At 34.7% G+C, this 16,244-nt stretch overlaps 1 protein-coding gene across 2 annotated transcripts in view; it reads right to left on the bottom strand.

Moving 5' to 3' along the window:
• Positions 1–2,221: 2,221 nt before the first annotated feature.
• Positions 2,222–16,244, bottom strand: part of LOC121424810 (heat shock 70 kDa protein 12A-like) — a 30,273-nt gene continuing 16,250 nt past the window's right edge. Inside the window, exons 3-7 of one of the 2 annotated variants that reach the window (XM_041620601.1) lie at positions 14,288–14,512; positions 13,748–13,943; positions 9,706–9,899; positions 8,328–8,529; positions 2,222–6,533 (exon numbers count right to left, since the gene is read on the bottom strand). In XM_041620601.1, the coding sequence (XP_041476535.1) occupies positions 5,815–6,533; positions 8,328–8,529; positions 9,706–9,899; positions 13,748–13,943; positions 14,288–14,512 (1,536 nt within the window). In that variant the 3' untranslated portion in view covers positions 2,222–5,814. The remainder of the gene's footprint in view (positions 6,534–8,327; positions 8,530–9,705; positions 9,900–13,747; positions 13,944–14,287; positions 14,513–16,244) is intronic. The other variant, XM_041620602.1, reaches the window with a different exon arrangement.

The raw sequence follows: 16,244 nt of genomic DNA, 5'->3' as shown, positions 1-16,244 counted from the left end.
AGATTCTTTTCCGTTTTACATCCTCTCTGCATTAGTAAGTGTAGTGGGACCAAGCCTGAAGAAACTAAGTGTTTGATTTGCCTTGCATTATCTTTGTGGTTATTAATTTTTTAAAGAATTTTTTTCATATAGATGAATATTTCTAAGGCAGGTTTTAGTTTGTTGTTTTTTAAGGCAAAATGTGATAAGTTGATCATCTGAATATAGAGATTTGTGTCACATTTGGCTCCCCATGTTTATCACATAGATTTAGGTTTAAGTTAATCCTGAGTCCAGAATGTGGACCATTATTAATCCAGGCTTTTTCTTGGTAATCTGAGTAAGAATGGGATAAACTTGTTAAAGTCGGAAAAGCTAATGTGTTATTCTGTGATGGCTGATGTTAGTATAAAAATTAATTTGTGTGAAAAAAAATGAAACAGTGATGACATCATTAGAAGTTGACAAAACATTCATAGTGTGTTTAATGTTGGATTTTCAAATCATACACTTGGGGGATGTTTCACAGAGTAATGTGTGACTTAGACTCACACTAACTTTCCAGTTGCATGCTGTATAAAAGGCATCACCACATTGGTCGAATCATGCTAAGAGGTTGCCTGCTAGGCCCCTACTGTGGTGTAAATCGATAAGAATGCGTTTTACATATCATATGCATGTCAGCACTAGGCATGACTTTTAAGTCATACTAAACTCCTTATGAAACATAACCCATTCTTTATATAATAATAGTAATATGTCCATTTATATAGCGCAGTTAGTTACTATTTGCATACTTGTATTATTACCCCGGCTATAGCTGAGCCGCCATATTAATAGGCGCTAAAGCGTTCAAGGAAAAAATCCTACCGGATACCCATTCACCTCACTTGGGTCGAGTGCAGCACAATGTGGATACATTTCTTGTCGAAGGAAATTACGCCATGGCTGGGATTCGAACCCACGACCCTCTGTTTCAAAGTCCGGAGACTAATCCACAAGGCAACAATGCTCCTCTCCATATGAATGATTAGAAAGTTATGGGCAGAAACAAAACCCCCAAAGTGGAAAGGCATTCAGAAACCTGATCATCCAAAGACTACAAATATCTGCCAAGCACATGGGGGCATTATAATACACCTAAAATGTATTTGAGTATGTCTAGTAATCAGCACTTCTCAATTAATGGTTTGGGAATCCATTATGTTGGCCCCCGGTGTTGGCCATGGGATATTGAATAGAAGTTTTGTTTTATACAAAAATGTAACGCAATTGAAAAGAATAAAGACTCAATTAAAAAAAAAATTGGCAAGCTTGAATTTGGCTCCTACATAGCACTACATGTAGGTGGCATAAGTGTAGTGGACAGAGGCAACAGTCAGCTTAATTTAATTTTCATTTCTTGTCATACATGGGTCTTAAAATTGAGGAGCAAAGTTAAAAGATTGAGAAGTGCTGAAGATGAATTGTTCATTTGTATAATTTTTATGTCAGAGAAAATGTTTTAGATAATATATACATGAAATTTCTGACCATTGTGTATTTTTTTATATGAGCAGAAATCTAATAAAATAATAGTAGATCTTCATAACAATATTTTGATTGAAGATGTCATATTTTCCAGTCTTTGATGTACAGTACCAGAAGAGATCTTTGTGGATTACACAAATGTGTATGTGTGGTTCAATACAGCCAATGTGAAATCCTGGATAATCACTTTCCATTGGTATTGTTTAATGGATAAAAATGCCTTCAGTGAGTGAAGACATTCTTCAAAGGAGAATGAAAGCCTTGAAACCAGGGGCCCTTTTTCATAAAAAATATAAATCAATGAAACTTTGAGAAAACTTGAATGAAAATAGGTTCATTAATGCTAGGGAGATCCATGGACACGGTAACCACAAACAATGTCCCCATACTTTTGCACCTTATTTCACTTAAATGCTAGGAGTCCACTGGGCCATCACCACTTTTTGCCAATGCAAAGTGGCTGTGGCGCCTAGTGGCATGCAGTGGTTCAAACTGCCTCCAAAGTGGTGCAAAAATATAAATTGTCACGCCAATTCAATTTTTAGGCGCCATTACGCATCATCAAGTGCCAGTTCGGATGCCAGTTCGGATGCAGTTTGAGCCACTGCACGCCTCTATCTATAAACAAGAGTAAGCAAATAAAAATAGGAGGACCCCCATCAATTGATCATTCACAAGAGAAATAGAAACAAGGCATACACAATATCATCCATAAATGAATCAGTAATACAGTTTATTGGATTCTTGATACAACATAAACATGAGGTACATAGATTTCTACAAAATATTGTAAGTATAACAATAACATACAAAGCGTTACAAAGTAGTTGAATACAATATATATAACAATAGCTAATTCATATAAGGATGACAAGTAATTACAATGTTAAAAAAGCTGTATATTTACTACAGATTAAATTGTAAATTATGAGATTATCTTTGATGCTATTCCAAGCACACTATATTTGAAGAGATACAAATTTGAACTTCTATACATTGATGGATAAAAATAAGGTAGTAAAGAGTTAAATATATACATACAGATACAGGAAGAGCTACAAATAAAGGAAGATAGTAGGCTTATCAACAATTACTGATTAGAAGTGTAAAACTACAAAAATATTCTACATTAATACAAAGGGTACTGTTTAAATATCCAAACAATTTAATGTCATGCACCGATATAATTCAAGGAAAATTAACCAGACTCACACAGTCAAAAGCCTCAATTGTCTACGAGTCTCTCTTCACAGAAACACAATATTCATTGAAATTCATGTGTGTAGCAGGTAAGTCAAATAATTTGGATGCATTTTAATAAAATGAAGAGAGAAAAGGAATTCCACCCAACAGCAATTGTTTAAAAAAAAAAAGAACGAAATCAATTTTCCAAAACTTATCCATGTCTAGATAAAGGTTACAATGTAGTGGAGGATAAGACACATTACATTTAATACATAAAGCTATTAACTGATGAGTATTATTTGAAATTGATACATGAATTTGCAAGTATCATTTAATTATTAATCAAACCTGGGGGCGTTTCACAAAGAATTTAATTATGACTTAGACTTAAATTCCTAGTTGCGTACGGAATAGAAGACATTACCTCATTGGTCAAATCATCCGCAAAGGACGCGCATTACCATATATCCATCAATAAGATTGCGTGTTACATATCATGTCGGCATTTAAGTGTGAATCGAAGTCATACTTAAATATTTGTGAAACACCCCCTCTTCTTGTAAATGTCATTTCATTGGAGTATACACGTGTGTGATTATCAAGATTATAACATACCCTCCTCTCTCTGATTCAAGGGCTTCACCTTACTGTATGCATTGCCATAAATTTAGAGAGGAACAAATAATGATGGCTTTATAAATTGCACAATGGCAGACAAACCATTATAGAAAATACAGACACTAAAAATGAACCAGTATTAAAAAGTAAATATCGCAATTAATGACTGACATGCAAGGAACTAATGACTTTGTTTACTGAGAAATACAAAGCTTTTGGATGAATACACTTACACAACTGTACAATGTAACTCCCCCTTCAATTTGTTTTGTACCAATTTCCATGCTAAATGGGGTATTACACTATTAAATTCTTAGCGACAATCTTGGTTAAGAAAGAAAAAAAAAAGATGTAAGTGAGTGAAGTACTTCACTACTACTCCTGAAGGTTTTTCTACCAGAGAAAATATGGTATGTAGTTTAACCATTAAAATGAAATGCTGGTAAAAACAGAAAAGGATCCTTTTGTGGTATCGGCAATCCTTGAAATAAATTGTTTGTCATGCAAAATTTCTTGTGCCTTTTCCAAATGAGTCTATTTTAAATGTTAAAAGTTTGAAAATTCATCAATAAGGGAGTGGGGGTGAGTTTGTACTTCACATAAAAAGACATCTTCCTCATCATATTCAAAATTTTCTTAATTTACACCTGAATTGGAATTACAAAGATATTCTACCTTTTTTTTGTTTCCGGAATACAACATTTTATTTACATATTATAAAATGCAAAATATCATATAAAATGATAACATGGCAAGTATATACTAAAACTAGAATCAATGACCATTTCATTCATCTTATATATTGTGTTACAATAATCCATACATGAAATATGTACATATTATCACAAAATACAAATTTTGAACAGGTAGGCACTTATATACACAGCTGATATCAAATTATGAAGCAGCATTCACATTTAATTGAGTAGTTTTTTTCTCCTATTCTTAAATATTTCATTTTTTTTTTGGGGGGGGCCTCCACTTTTAACATGGAAGACATGAGTCTACATCAAAAGCAATTTTATTCAAAGAAACAGAATTTTGAGGAAAAATAGATGTAGCACTGACAATTTGAAGTCAATTGGATGTATTATTTCCCATTTTTTTTCTATTGCAGAGTCAATCAAATTAAAATGTCACAAAATGAAATGATGAAAGGAGACTTTGACATATCCATTATCGTCTCCCTCATTTTCATACAAGCATAATGGCCCGTATTCTGAAGTCAGGTTTAACTTAGACTATGGTCTAACTCTGTGCTAGTATTATGGGAGCCAAAAACTCGACAATTCTCCTTATATTGTATATTTCTTATATGTACTATATGTTTTTCCTTTGCTTTTACAATGAAGAAAATATTTCAGATATCATTGTGAGACAGTTATAAATAATTTGAGTGTTATAAGAGTTAATAAATTGAGCATGTACTAATATAAATTTGTGCCAGCTCTCCATAGTTAAACGATAACATTAAACCAGGCCCTTCAATTTAAACCCGAGTTCAGAATACGGGCCACCAGTTTATCACCATTATCAGGAAAAAAAATAAAGACTTAAAAATGCCAAAAATTTGATCATTGTTATAAAATATATGTAGGATGGATTTGGCCTACAAAGATTGTCTTAAAGATTATTTACAAATTTGATTTCTTTAAGACACCAAAAAAAAAGAAGCAAAAGTTATGAAGGTCAACTGACAAATATAGAAATCATTACATTATCAGACAACACATCTTCAATGACTTTGATACACCAGTACAATATCAGTGTGAATAAAGAACATGTAATATTTACATTTATTTCAAAACAATAAACATAACAAATATGCCTGAGATACAGAGTGTATAGATAAATAATAAATACAACATGCAATGGCATAAAACAAATGACTGACATTTCAAGAGAAAATGGGCAAACTTTGGTGACATGAGTTGGTAGCAAATATTTTAAAAGGCAAGACGGTGGAATGCATAGATTAGTTTTGGAATCCCACAGAGGTTATTTCATTAGAGTGGAAGATTTAACAGAAGACACTTTACTTGCATCAGAATCAGATGCTATAAAAGGAGCACTACATTTAACATGGCAAGACCTACTGGTGTGCGAGGAATGGCATTCCTATTTCAATACTGAATTTAAATAGATGGTACAAACTGGAAGAAATTCATTGCAACATTTAACATAAGACACTGAGATCAAGTTTAACACCAAATCCATATATTAGCCATTCACATACTACTCTGTGGATTTAGAACAGCAGGCAATTTGCTTAATTTTGATAGTCAATTCACTTTGGAGAATATTGTATACCCTTTCATAAGTGAACTGCAAAGAGTATTCCTAGTGGGTGCACTCTGTGTAAAATAGGTACCCGAAGTTCTATTTTCAGGATGGCCCTTAACATTATTTCACAAAAGTTATTTAACATTACAGAAGCACCATGAACTGAAGAATATATATATATTTATATATAATTATAAAGTCCACTTTTCTCAGTCCTGTTCACTTATTCAAGAAGTCAATGTTTGACTTGACACACTTTCCTGTCGGGACATCAAGAGCGCTGACTTTGATCTCTGTATCACCATACTGCATGGTGAGTTGAAGCTCTCTTCTACCCTTCATACCACTATACTGTGAATCGCTTACATCGATGTGAAGGGTTCCACACTTACGAACTCCTTCATCCGTGATGAATCTCACATTTTCCCTGTCACTGCAGTAGATGTTGATGATGATCGCCTGTTGGGATGGCTTAGCCGGTGTGTAGCTTCGTGTCACTTTGTCCCCGACGGCCACAGACTCATCAGCCTGGACGAATGTATCAAAGATGTCCTTGCACCAGTCAACGTTGTCTTTGGTCACCTTCTTGTCATCAGGGTGTTTGCCAGCTTGGAATTTGTTGAGGACACCGACTCCGTAGGTGAGCCTTGAGCGCCTTACCCGAACCGCTGATGGATCCAAGCCGAACAGGACAGCCCCTTTCAAGATGGAGAGACCCAGGTCACGAGGGATGATGATCCTCAGCTGGCTACTGAACTTCTTGCGGATGGCACTCTGCAGGAGAGCTGACTGGGCAAATCCACCCACGACAAAGAGATAGGAGATTCCAGTCAGGCTCGGTGAGCTAAGTACCTCCTCCACACCTGTGATGAGCCTATCCACCGTGGAAGCGAAGAGCCGTTGCATACCCTCAGGTGTGAACCGCAGCATACCTGGAACTCCAAGAGCGGAACACAATGAGACAAGAGAGAAGAGGAGGGTGGCATGTTAGGATGAAAGCATGGTTAATGGGTCAGTGCGGAAGCTGAAGATGTCAAATATGTTTGCATGATATGATATGACATGCGCTCTGAGAAATGGCAGATGGGTGTTTATGTGTAAAATGTGTGATAATTCAAGGTATGTACCAGGTTAAAAAAAAAATTGAAAGTAAAATCATAATAAAACATACTGCACATATATTCTCCACGATATTGTCATTTTCATCCTAATATGTAAAAGAACTTTACATAAATAACTTTATGTACAGTATATGAATGTTCAAATATTATCTGGGAACTATCATAATTCACAAGGTGAAGCGTAAGCAAAGGAACACTTTGTATTTGTCTTACAACTTGACTTCATAAGTAAAGCCTTTATCTGAGCCTTTGATAGTGAACAAAATGGAAAGAGATAGAAGGTTTAAATACAAAATAATCACCCCCCCCCCCCCGTATATGAATGAAACAAGGGTGATTGAATATATTTTCATTGACATATGCAACATGTAATGGAGCAAAAAAACTTGTGAAATTATAGGATTTATTGTTCATAGAAAATTACATGAAGTGACAATATATACTCAATTCTTCTAATAATGAAATATGGGCAACTGGATGTACATGTATATGGATACTGGCAACATGTTGTGGAAATTGATTGTTTTGTATAAGCCACTATATGTATGTTTAATGCAACGAAACAATAATATGTCACAGTATTAAGCTCAAAGCAAATCAGAGCACACAAATATAAAGTCATTCAGTACAGTATTTTAGTACCTATGCTTAAACAACATTCAATTTAAAGAACAGCAAGAAAAAAAAACATGCGTAAAGCCAAATAACATTCGATAGGAATGTATCTGAAAATAAATATGTATTTACAAGTATGTAATGCAAGTTAGGTGCTAAACTGATGCTTGCATTGATAAATGTACATTTAAATATCTTTATAAAAATAAAAGGTACTTAACAGAGTTAAATTTCTATGTAATTTTGCTTTTCAAATTAAACAAAATAGAATAAAAACATCGGTGGCTCCTCAAGCCAATCAATATCAAATAAATGAAAAATGGTGATGAAAATTGCCTCCCTAAACATTGATTCATTGATGTTGCGGACTGATACCCCATATCTTGCTTGAGGGCATAAACTAGTAACTTATTCATCCAATTCATATTTGGTTTTTCTGTACATGACGTCACTCTAAATATATAAGTAAAAATCAAATATTATCATTTGCCTGTCTTTTTAAAGCCATCATCTTTTCAGAAGAGCTCAAAGAATTGTCTGCAATAATATTGCTATTATTCACAAGGTTTCATATTGCATGGACAAGAGTTAACATCTCAAAATTCGGCTATATTGAATCACATACTTTATTTGACCAGTTGTGTATCAATTTAAAGCTTCGGACCTGCTTCTACAAACTACAAAAATTAACAATTAATTGTATCTGACTAATTGGCCCGTAGTTTCAAAAGAGGTTTTAAATGTACCATGGTAGAAAACCAAGGATAATGCAGATTTTTGTACATAATAATGCTTATTTCATCATGTACAGTAAGATAAATCGAATTAAATACGCCTTTTTTGGCAAAGAGCGCTTAAAGGGAACTGCGATGATACAAAAAAAATTGGCATAATACTTGGTTTTGTACCATGATAAAATTGAATCTTCTGAGAATACGGACCATTGCGTCTTTGAGCAGGGCAGTCATACTTATGCCTCCAAAGAGAATAACCTACCTTGCGCCGACCATGTGACATCTTTGAAGTTGTATTTTCTAACGGCATCTTCCATCTGTTTCCCATTGGTGTATTTCTTGTAGTAGTCGATGAATGAGAAAGGTAGCGACACGTTGAGGGGGTTGTTCTTCCAGGGGCTCGCGTTTCGCTTGCGAGCCTCGAAAGCAATCATCAGATCCACCCATCCTGCTGGCCTCTTCACCTGAAATTAAAACATTCCATATTTTGTATAATGACATACGTAACACTGAGTTGCTGATGTCAATGGTCCCCTCATTTGCATACTGTGCAGATGGGCGTTTCATAAAGCTGCTTTAAATTTACGAGTGACTTTATACACGACTGGTGATCCTTTCTTGTTGTAGATGATACACACCAGATTTCTAACGGCATTGCCTTAGTTCCTAAGACAGGGTCAGCAGTCATTCCTAAAATCACTTGTAACTTACGAACAGCTTTATGAAACACCCACCAGGATGTGCATAATACGATTTTTGCTATTAAGCAAACATTCAAATTGTCATAACTTTCTTATTTGAAAATTGATACAATTTTGGTTTCAGAATTATTCATAAAAATGAAACATAACATTTGTTGGGGTGATTTGGCCTTCAATAATTAGGTGAAACAGACGAGGCAAACAATGGGTCAGATGCATAAAAATTAGCTGACAAGCAATTGCCTTAAGCACAAGAAATAGCTTGCCAAGCAAAATATCATGCTTCAGCAAATTGATTTATTTCATATGCATAAGCCCTTGATAGAGACCCTTTTTTTGCCTTGAGAAAGCAATCACTAGCCGTTTGAACAATAGTGACGTCACGCTGGTGCAAACACGACTCACAAAAAAGGCAGGACTCGAACACAAAGGTGTGGCAATGCAAATTACCGCTTCTTTCCTGTAACAACTTTTCCTCACATGTGGTGTCAAACTAACTTGTTTCTTTTTGATAAACTTGTAGGCCTATATGTCGCATTCGCTTTACACTTATTAGGAAGAAAACAAATACATGTAGGTTACAGTACACCTTGGGGTTCTCTCTCAAGTGCAAAAACATGATTAAAAAAACATGAATACCCTGATCAAGCAAACGCTCAAGCTGCTCTGACAGAGCTTGGAAAACCTAAGCAATTGCTTAAACGCACAAGCGAAATGCTCGCTTTATGCATATGCTTTTAGCAACAGCTTAACCGTCCAGTAAATGCCAGAAGTCGGTTAGCCTTTGCTTGAACAGAACTTTACTAGCAAAAGCATTTGCTTGTTTATTTTCATGCATACGGAATCAAGCAAAAGCCTATCATATGCAATTGCCACTTTTTATGCATCTGACCCTATCTATATCTTGAATTCCTCTTTTGAGAATGAGGCCAAACAAACCTTGAATTCCTCGATGAAGTCTTGACCAAAGATGTCTGTGAGGAGTTGTTCAAACTCTTGGTCGATGCTGACTGAGCCATACCTTCCTCCAGCAGCCTTGTGAAGTTCTTTGAGGGTACCGAGTCCTTCCTCCACTTCATGGACAGTGATATCAACAGTGCCTCCTCCACAGTCTACCACCATGTATCGAGTACCTGGTAACATACATGTAATCATTATTTTTAGTGTTCATAAGAATTTAATAAATAGATATTCTAAAATTTGAATACAAATAACCACCAGGTATGAAGCCATCATGTTTTTTAAACGGTACATTTTCATCAGTTTTTCTGGTATGTTGTCCTGTCTTTTATTGTATACTGCACTGATAAATATTTGCGAATTTGTCTGAAATTGTCCCCCTAAAAAAAGGAAAATAAAATAAATCATAAAATATTGATTTTCAGATTTGTGGGGAGAAGGGATTCACATTAAAGACATGATTATTAAACAACAGCTTGAAAGGAATCGCTTCATTCTTGTAAGTCTTTTCTAAGCATTATTTAAGCCACAATTCAGTGCATATATTCTTTAAAAAGATATTATGACTTGTTAGTAATCAAGAAAAGAAAAGGTTTTCAAAATTCTGAAACCATCAGTACATGCCTGTACAAGTTATATCTGAATACAAGATGAAGTTGTAGAAATTATAAAGTGGTTTAAAGAGAAGAAACCTGAGGGCAGATTCACAAGTGTGACTTAAACCCCTTTCCCACCTCCACTGTACTTAAAGGTCGAGTCCACCTCAGAAAAAATGTTGATTTGAATCAAAAGAGAAAAATCAGACAAGCACAATGCTGAAAATTTCATCAAAATCGGATGTAAAATAAGACAGTTATGACATTTCAAAGTTTCGCTTGTTTTTAACAAAATAGTTATATGAACGAGCCAGTTACATCCAAATGAGAAAGTTGATGATGTCACTCACTATTTCTTTTGTTTTTTTAATGTTTGAATTATACAATATTTCAATTTTTACGAATTTGACGATTAGGACCTCCTTGCCTGAAGCACAAAATGTTAAAATAATGGAATTGCACATGTTCAGGGAGGAATGAAACTTCATTTCACATGACAATGACGAGAAAATAAAGATATGTCATATTTCATATAATAAAATACAAAAGAAATAGTGACTGAGTGATGTCATCAGTTCCTCATTTGCATACCGACCGAGATGTGCATATAACTGTTTTGTGAAATGAAGTGAAACTTTAAAATGCCATAACTTTCTTATTTTACATAGGATTTTGATGAAATTTTCAGTGTTATGCTTGTTGAATTTTTCTCTTTTTATTCAAATCAATTTTTTTTGTTGGGATGGACTTGTCCTTCAAAACTGTTACACCCTTTCCCATCTGGAGTTAGGATGGCTTGCATCAGAACTAATTTTTTGCCTGGTCAAAAAGCTATAGATGGGAATAGGGTGTTGAGGTCATATTTACATGTATGTGTAACTACCAGAATTTTAAGAGCAACTCCTTGAGAAACAGCCTAAACATTATGGCGCAGTCACAATTTCCTACGGCGCCGGACTGCGAGTTGAAAACAGCCGTTTTAACAATTTTTTGTACCAGCTTCATGTTGGTGGTTTGAATAAAAATAACTTAAACAGCCGGGGTTTTTTCCGACTCGCCGTACGGCCGTTGTAGGGGAAATCCAGCATAAGAGCCAAACAAATGAAATTGCCCTATACAATTTATAAGTCCCCCTTTACACTAGCATAGACTTCATTTCTTATAATTTAAACATGAAAAAAAGAAGTAAAACCAAAAGTGAAATAAGTGAACACAGTTTGTAAAGAATACAAGTTATTAGACCAGTGCTGAGAAATGAAAGTGAGACCACTGCACCACAAAATGTTTTCTTTGTTAATAATGCCTCCACCCAATCATAATATCTCATTTACCAATCATAATAATCAGAAGACATGTTCATTATCAAGCTGCAATGTCTACAAGTGGAAAATACAAAATAAAAACATATTTAGTGTTCATACACTTTGAAAATTCTCTTTTATCTGTTCTAATGTGAACAAAATAAAATCGTTACATGATATAAATGCTAGATATAATACAGTGTACTTTAAAAAATATGGAAAAGAGGTAAAACTCACAAACTGGTAAGAGACCATTCATCAAATATGAAATGGTCTGAGAAAGAATAGAGCTTTTAATCTTGATAAAACAAGAAGACATTCAACCAAGTACTAAAACATTGTTTGAATAGTTTGTACCATATTACAATGAATGGATTGGGGGAGGGGTGGCAGGCCAGAAAAGGGTCTAGAGTTAACAGGCTTTTTCATATTGAAATTTAATCCCTGAGGTGTAAAACGATACAAAATTATCTTCCAATATTTCATGTCACTTTAAATATGCAAAGGGGAGAAAGTAGACATTTATGGTTTAAACCCTTGGCTCTCATCTCGAAGGATCATGCATCACATCCTCTCATTTTTTTACCCATTTCCTTTTCCTTCCCAAGCAACACATTGGGCTCCATGATGGTTAGTTCTAAACCATTTCCATCTTTTTAGTATTACTGAATCATTTCTGAGACATATGAGTCATGTTGTATCATAGCGTTAAGCTGTCATTCATATTGGCACTGGTTCTAATGTCAATCCCAAACAATTTTTGCATTGTTTTGTTTTCAAATAGCATTCTTCTTTTCACAAATTTGATACAGAGACCATATTTCAGAAGAATCTGTCACAGAATATGAGGTTCATCTCATTAATACATACTACCCTGTCTGAGCTACATTGTACGTGTATATTAGAATCTTAAAGGGGAATGAAACCGTTGGAACAAGTAGCCTTGTGTCGAAACAGAAAAATCAAAGAATAAGAAGAAAGAAAGTTCGAGAAAAAATCAGACAAATATTGAGAAAGTTATGAGCATTTGAATATTGCAATCACTAATGCGATGGAGATACTCCCTTTGCCAATGCAACAAGGATGTGTGATGTCACATGTGAACAACTTTCCCATTGATGGACTAAAAAATACCCCCAAAATGTCTCTTTTTGCTTTTTCTAATGGTGATACAAACTCTTTATCCATGATGTATTCTTTAAAAATCTGTATTACATACCCTCCTGTAGAAAGAACACATGATCTACAGATAGATGTGATAAAAGAGGCAGTTTAAATGAAATAAATACCAAAGAAATGGAGAGAGTTGTTCACAAGTGACATCATACATCTTTGTTGCATTGCCAATATGAGGATCTCCATAGCATTAGTGATTGCAATATTCAAATGCTCATAACTTCTTAATAATTTATCTGATTTTTCTCAAACTTTTGTTGATCTGTTTCTTTGATTTTTCTGTTTTCACACAAGCTATCTTGTTCCAAAGGTTTCATTCTCCTTTAATAAACCATCCTTCAATTCCCTGCTCCTATTTTTTCCCCATGTCATCACTACAATTATATGTTACTCTCTTGGGATAAAGAGACTGGCATATGAATGTTGAAGTGTGAGTGATGATTTAATCTTGCATTTCTATGTTGAACATTTGAATCATTAGGGAATGTACTTCCTTCAGGGTGGATTTCAAATATCAGAAGAAAAAAAAAGGAACAACCCAAAACCATAAAAGAAATCCAGGTAGTGTACTTGCCAGTTCACACAGAGGTTTTTAGTTTATTTTCATTCAACTACATCCAGGCCTACATAGATGTACGAATTTCAATATACTGTTAGATTAAATAAACGTAGTTCTAACTGCAGATTTTTCAAAAAATCTGATCAAAGTATGATCATGAGTGATAGTAAAAACTGAAATAATTTCATTAGCTAAAAACTCTACTGTAATTAAACTTAGCATCATTACCATTATTATCATCAACACAACCACCTTTACTGACAACATCACCATCATCATTGTCATCATCATCATCACCATGATTCCTATCAACACCTTTACTGTCAATAACAACAACATCATCATCATCATCATCATAATCATTACCATGATTCCTACCACCACCTTACCATGTCTGATGCTCTCTGAGACCTGCGAGTTGGACTTGGTGATTTTTCCTGTGCTACTCCTGAGCCACTTCTGTCTTTGTGATTGGTGCTCTGGTGCTAATTCTCTCAGACGTAGTTTCCTGATGTAGATGGATGCTGCTTCTGGTTCTAATGCTATCAGCAGCTGATCAGGTCTGGACGGTGATGCTAGACCAGCCTATAAGCAAGCAGCAGATACATAAATGATGGTTATTCAGGCTTGACTGTAAATATTTCCCCATGATTCCTTACTTCATCATAAAATGCTCTTCTTCAATTTCACCATTTTGCCATCGGGACTTTATTCTAAACAAGCAGTTGGGAATATACCATAATTGAGTAAGAAATAAACTATTGTACAAATCTTTTGATTGCTGGGTCCAATACTAACATAAAATTTGAAAATATAAAAGTAATCAATTGTAATTGTCCCCCAAAACAACGTTACATAATGAACATGGTAAAGCAAAAGAGGGAAGCGTAGATGCACAAAGGTACCTGGGTGATACAGATATGACTTACTTTATAAGCAGCTTGTCTCATGAACTGCTTAGCAGGTTGTTTCCAGATTGCGGGGACAGTCAGCACCCATCTGATAACCCTAGGATCCACCTCGCCGTCCATAGACTGATCACATAGTTCATCAATAGCATGGTCATGGAAGAAACGCAAGGAGTGTTCAAAGACAGTAGCAGCAGGGAAACTCTTGCCGTTGGCAGCCTTTATCTCCGTCTTCAAGTTCAGGTTCTAAGTGAAGAAAGATGATTTATGAGCAATCAATACTACTAGTATACAAGGTGAAATGATTACTTTGGTAACTGAAGTAAAACATGTTTCAAATGCACTGGCCTGACAATGCACCATGTTGAAGGTATGTGCTGTGTCTGTTAGCAAGACTCCCATATAAAGTGTGTTTTATACACCTATTCATATGACTTTCCCTGCATTCTCCAGTGTTTTGTCTACAATGAAATTTGGGGATTTGCAGTGAAACACAGGGTGTAGGATTCCTGCCTGAAAGATGCAATTTTAAAAGCCTTTCTCATTTCACGCTTGCAAAACTATAGGACACTTGCATAAAATTTATGATTGTATATCAATTTAAAATTCATTGCAGCTTCCATGGCAACACTGCAAAACAGCTAATCAAAGTCAAGGTTTCTATGGTAGTAACAATTGATGGCACAGATAGTTACCATTAATGGTAAGCTTTAAAGAGGATGATAACCCTGATTCAAGTTAGTTTTGATACAGCTGACAAAAGAGAGAAAAAAATAATGAAGGCCTCAATAACAGTATTAATCAAAATTCAAAGTTTTAATTGGTAATATCACAACAAACTGCCCCCAACACATTATTTATAATTTCCATGAATTATGATTTGTAATGATATTGTTTTGATAAAAGTGGGTATAAAATAATGTGTCTGATGACATATTGAAAACACAGGTAAAATAAATTCTAATTCTAATATTGTGTCTTGACCTTCATAATAAATCTTTAATTAATTAAAAGGGCATTCTGGAAATTAATTTCATTCAGGAATAAAACATAAGCATGGATATTTATGAATTCATGATGCATTTACACATTTATCATATAAATAAACATGAGAACAAAATATCTTTATGAAAATCACCAATATGTCATAATTTCTCTCCTTCACATTTTTTGACACATATGATTATGCTTTTGAATGATGGAGTAGTTTTTCCATCGCAGTTCTAGCAATTTCATTTCAACAGCTTTCACATTTTGTCCTGGATTTCCTCATTCTTCACAGGATTTCTCCATTTCTCTGATAGGATTTCTTGACTTTCAAATCTTGTTCTCTCTTTAAAGCATCGCTGTCAGGATTAAATGCGACCCAGGTGCATGGACAAGGTCAGTTTACGGCAAATCTTTCAGGTTGAAATTCAAAACCCATACTTTTCTCTCTTTGAAGTTAATCTTGAAGGTAAGAATAAGAAAGGGGTGGTATGGCATAAAGAGCTTGGCTTTGTTTTACCCCGATTGAATTCCAAGGTTTGATTTACACCATGCTTCACAGGGAATGAAGAAGTCCACATTTCCAGTATTAAATGATTTTTTTTTCCTCAGGGGTTTGACTATTTATTACCAGGACTTGAAATCTTTTAATGCCAAACAATGTATTTCTGTAGTTTTTCATATTGGTAATATTGGTTGGTCACTTGGCCATGTCTTGGAATTCAGCCTTCAGGTAGGTAAAATGACTAACCTCAACTCTATATCATAAAACCAATTGGTCCTTTGTGTTACCTCTCACTTGATTAGTCATTTTAAAACACTATGTTTTTTTTTTGCAGAAGGAAGAATTAGGCCTTGAAGTTTTCACTAATTGAATTCTGACTTAGGTAATTAAAGATAAATAATAAAGTGGACACATCACAAAATAAACAAAAATCTTACATTCATGTATCATCTATAAAGATAAACTCTAAAACCTATAAACAGTTAC

Source organism: Lytechinus variegatus, chromosome 12 (assembly GCF_018143015.1).
Source record: "Lytechinus variegatus isolate NC3 chromosome 12, Lvar_3.0, whole genome shotgun sequence".
NCBI classification, from domain to species: Eukaryota; Metazoa; Echinodermata; class Echinoidea; order Temnopleuroida; family Toxopneustidae; genus Lytechinus; species Lytechinus variegatus.
Note: the sequence above shows the minus strand (reverse complement) of the source record. Positions and strands in the feature narration are given on the sequence as shown.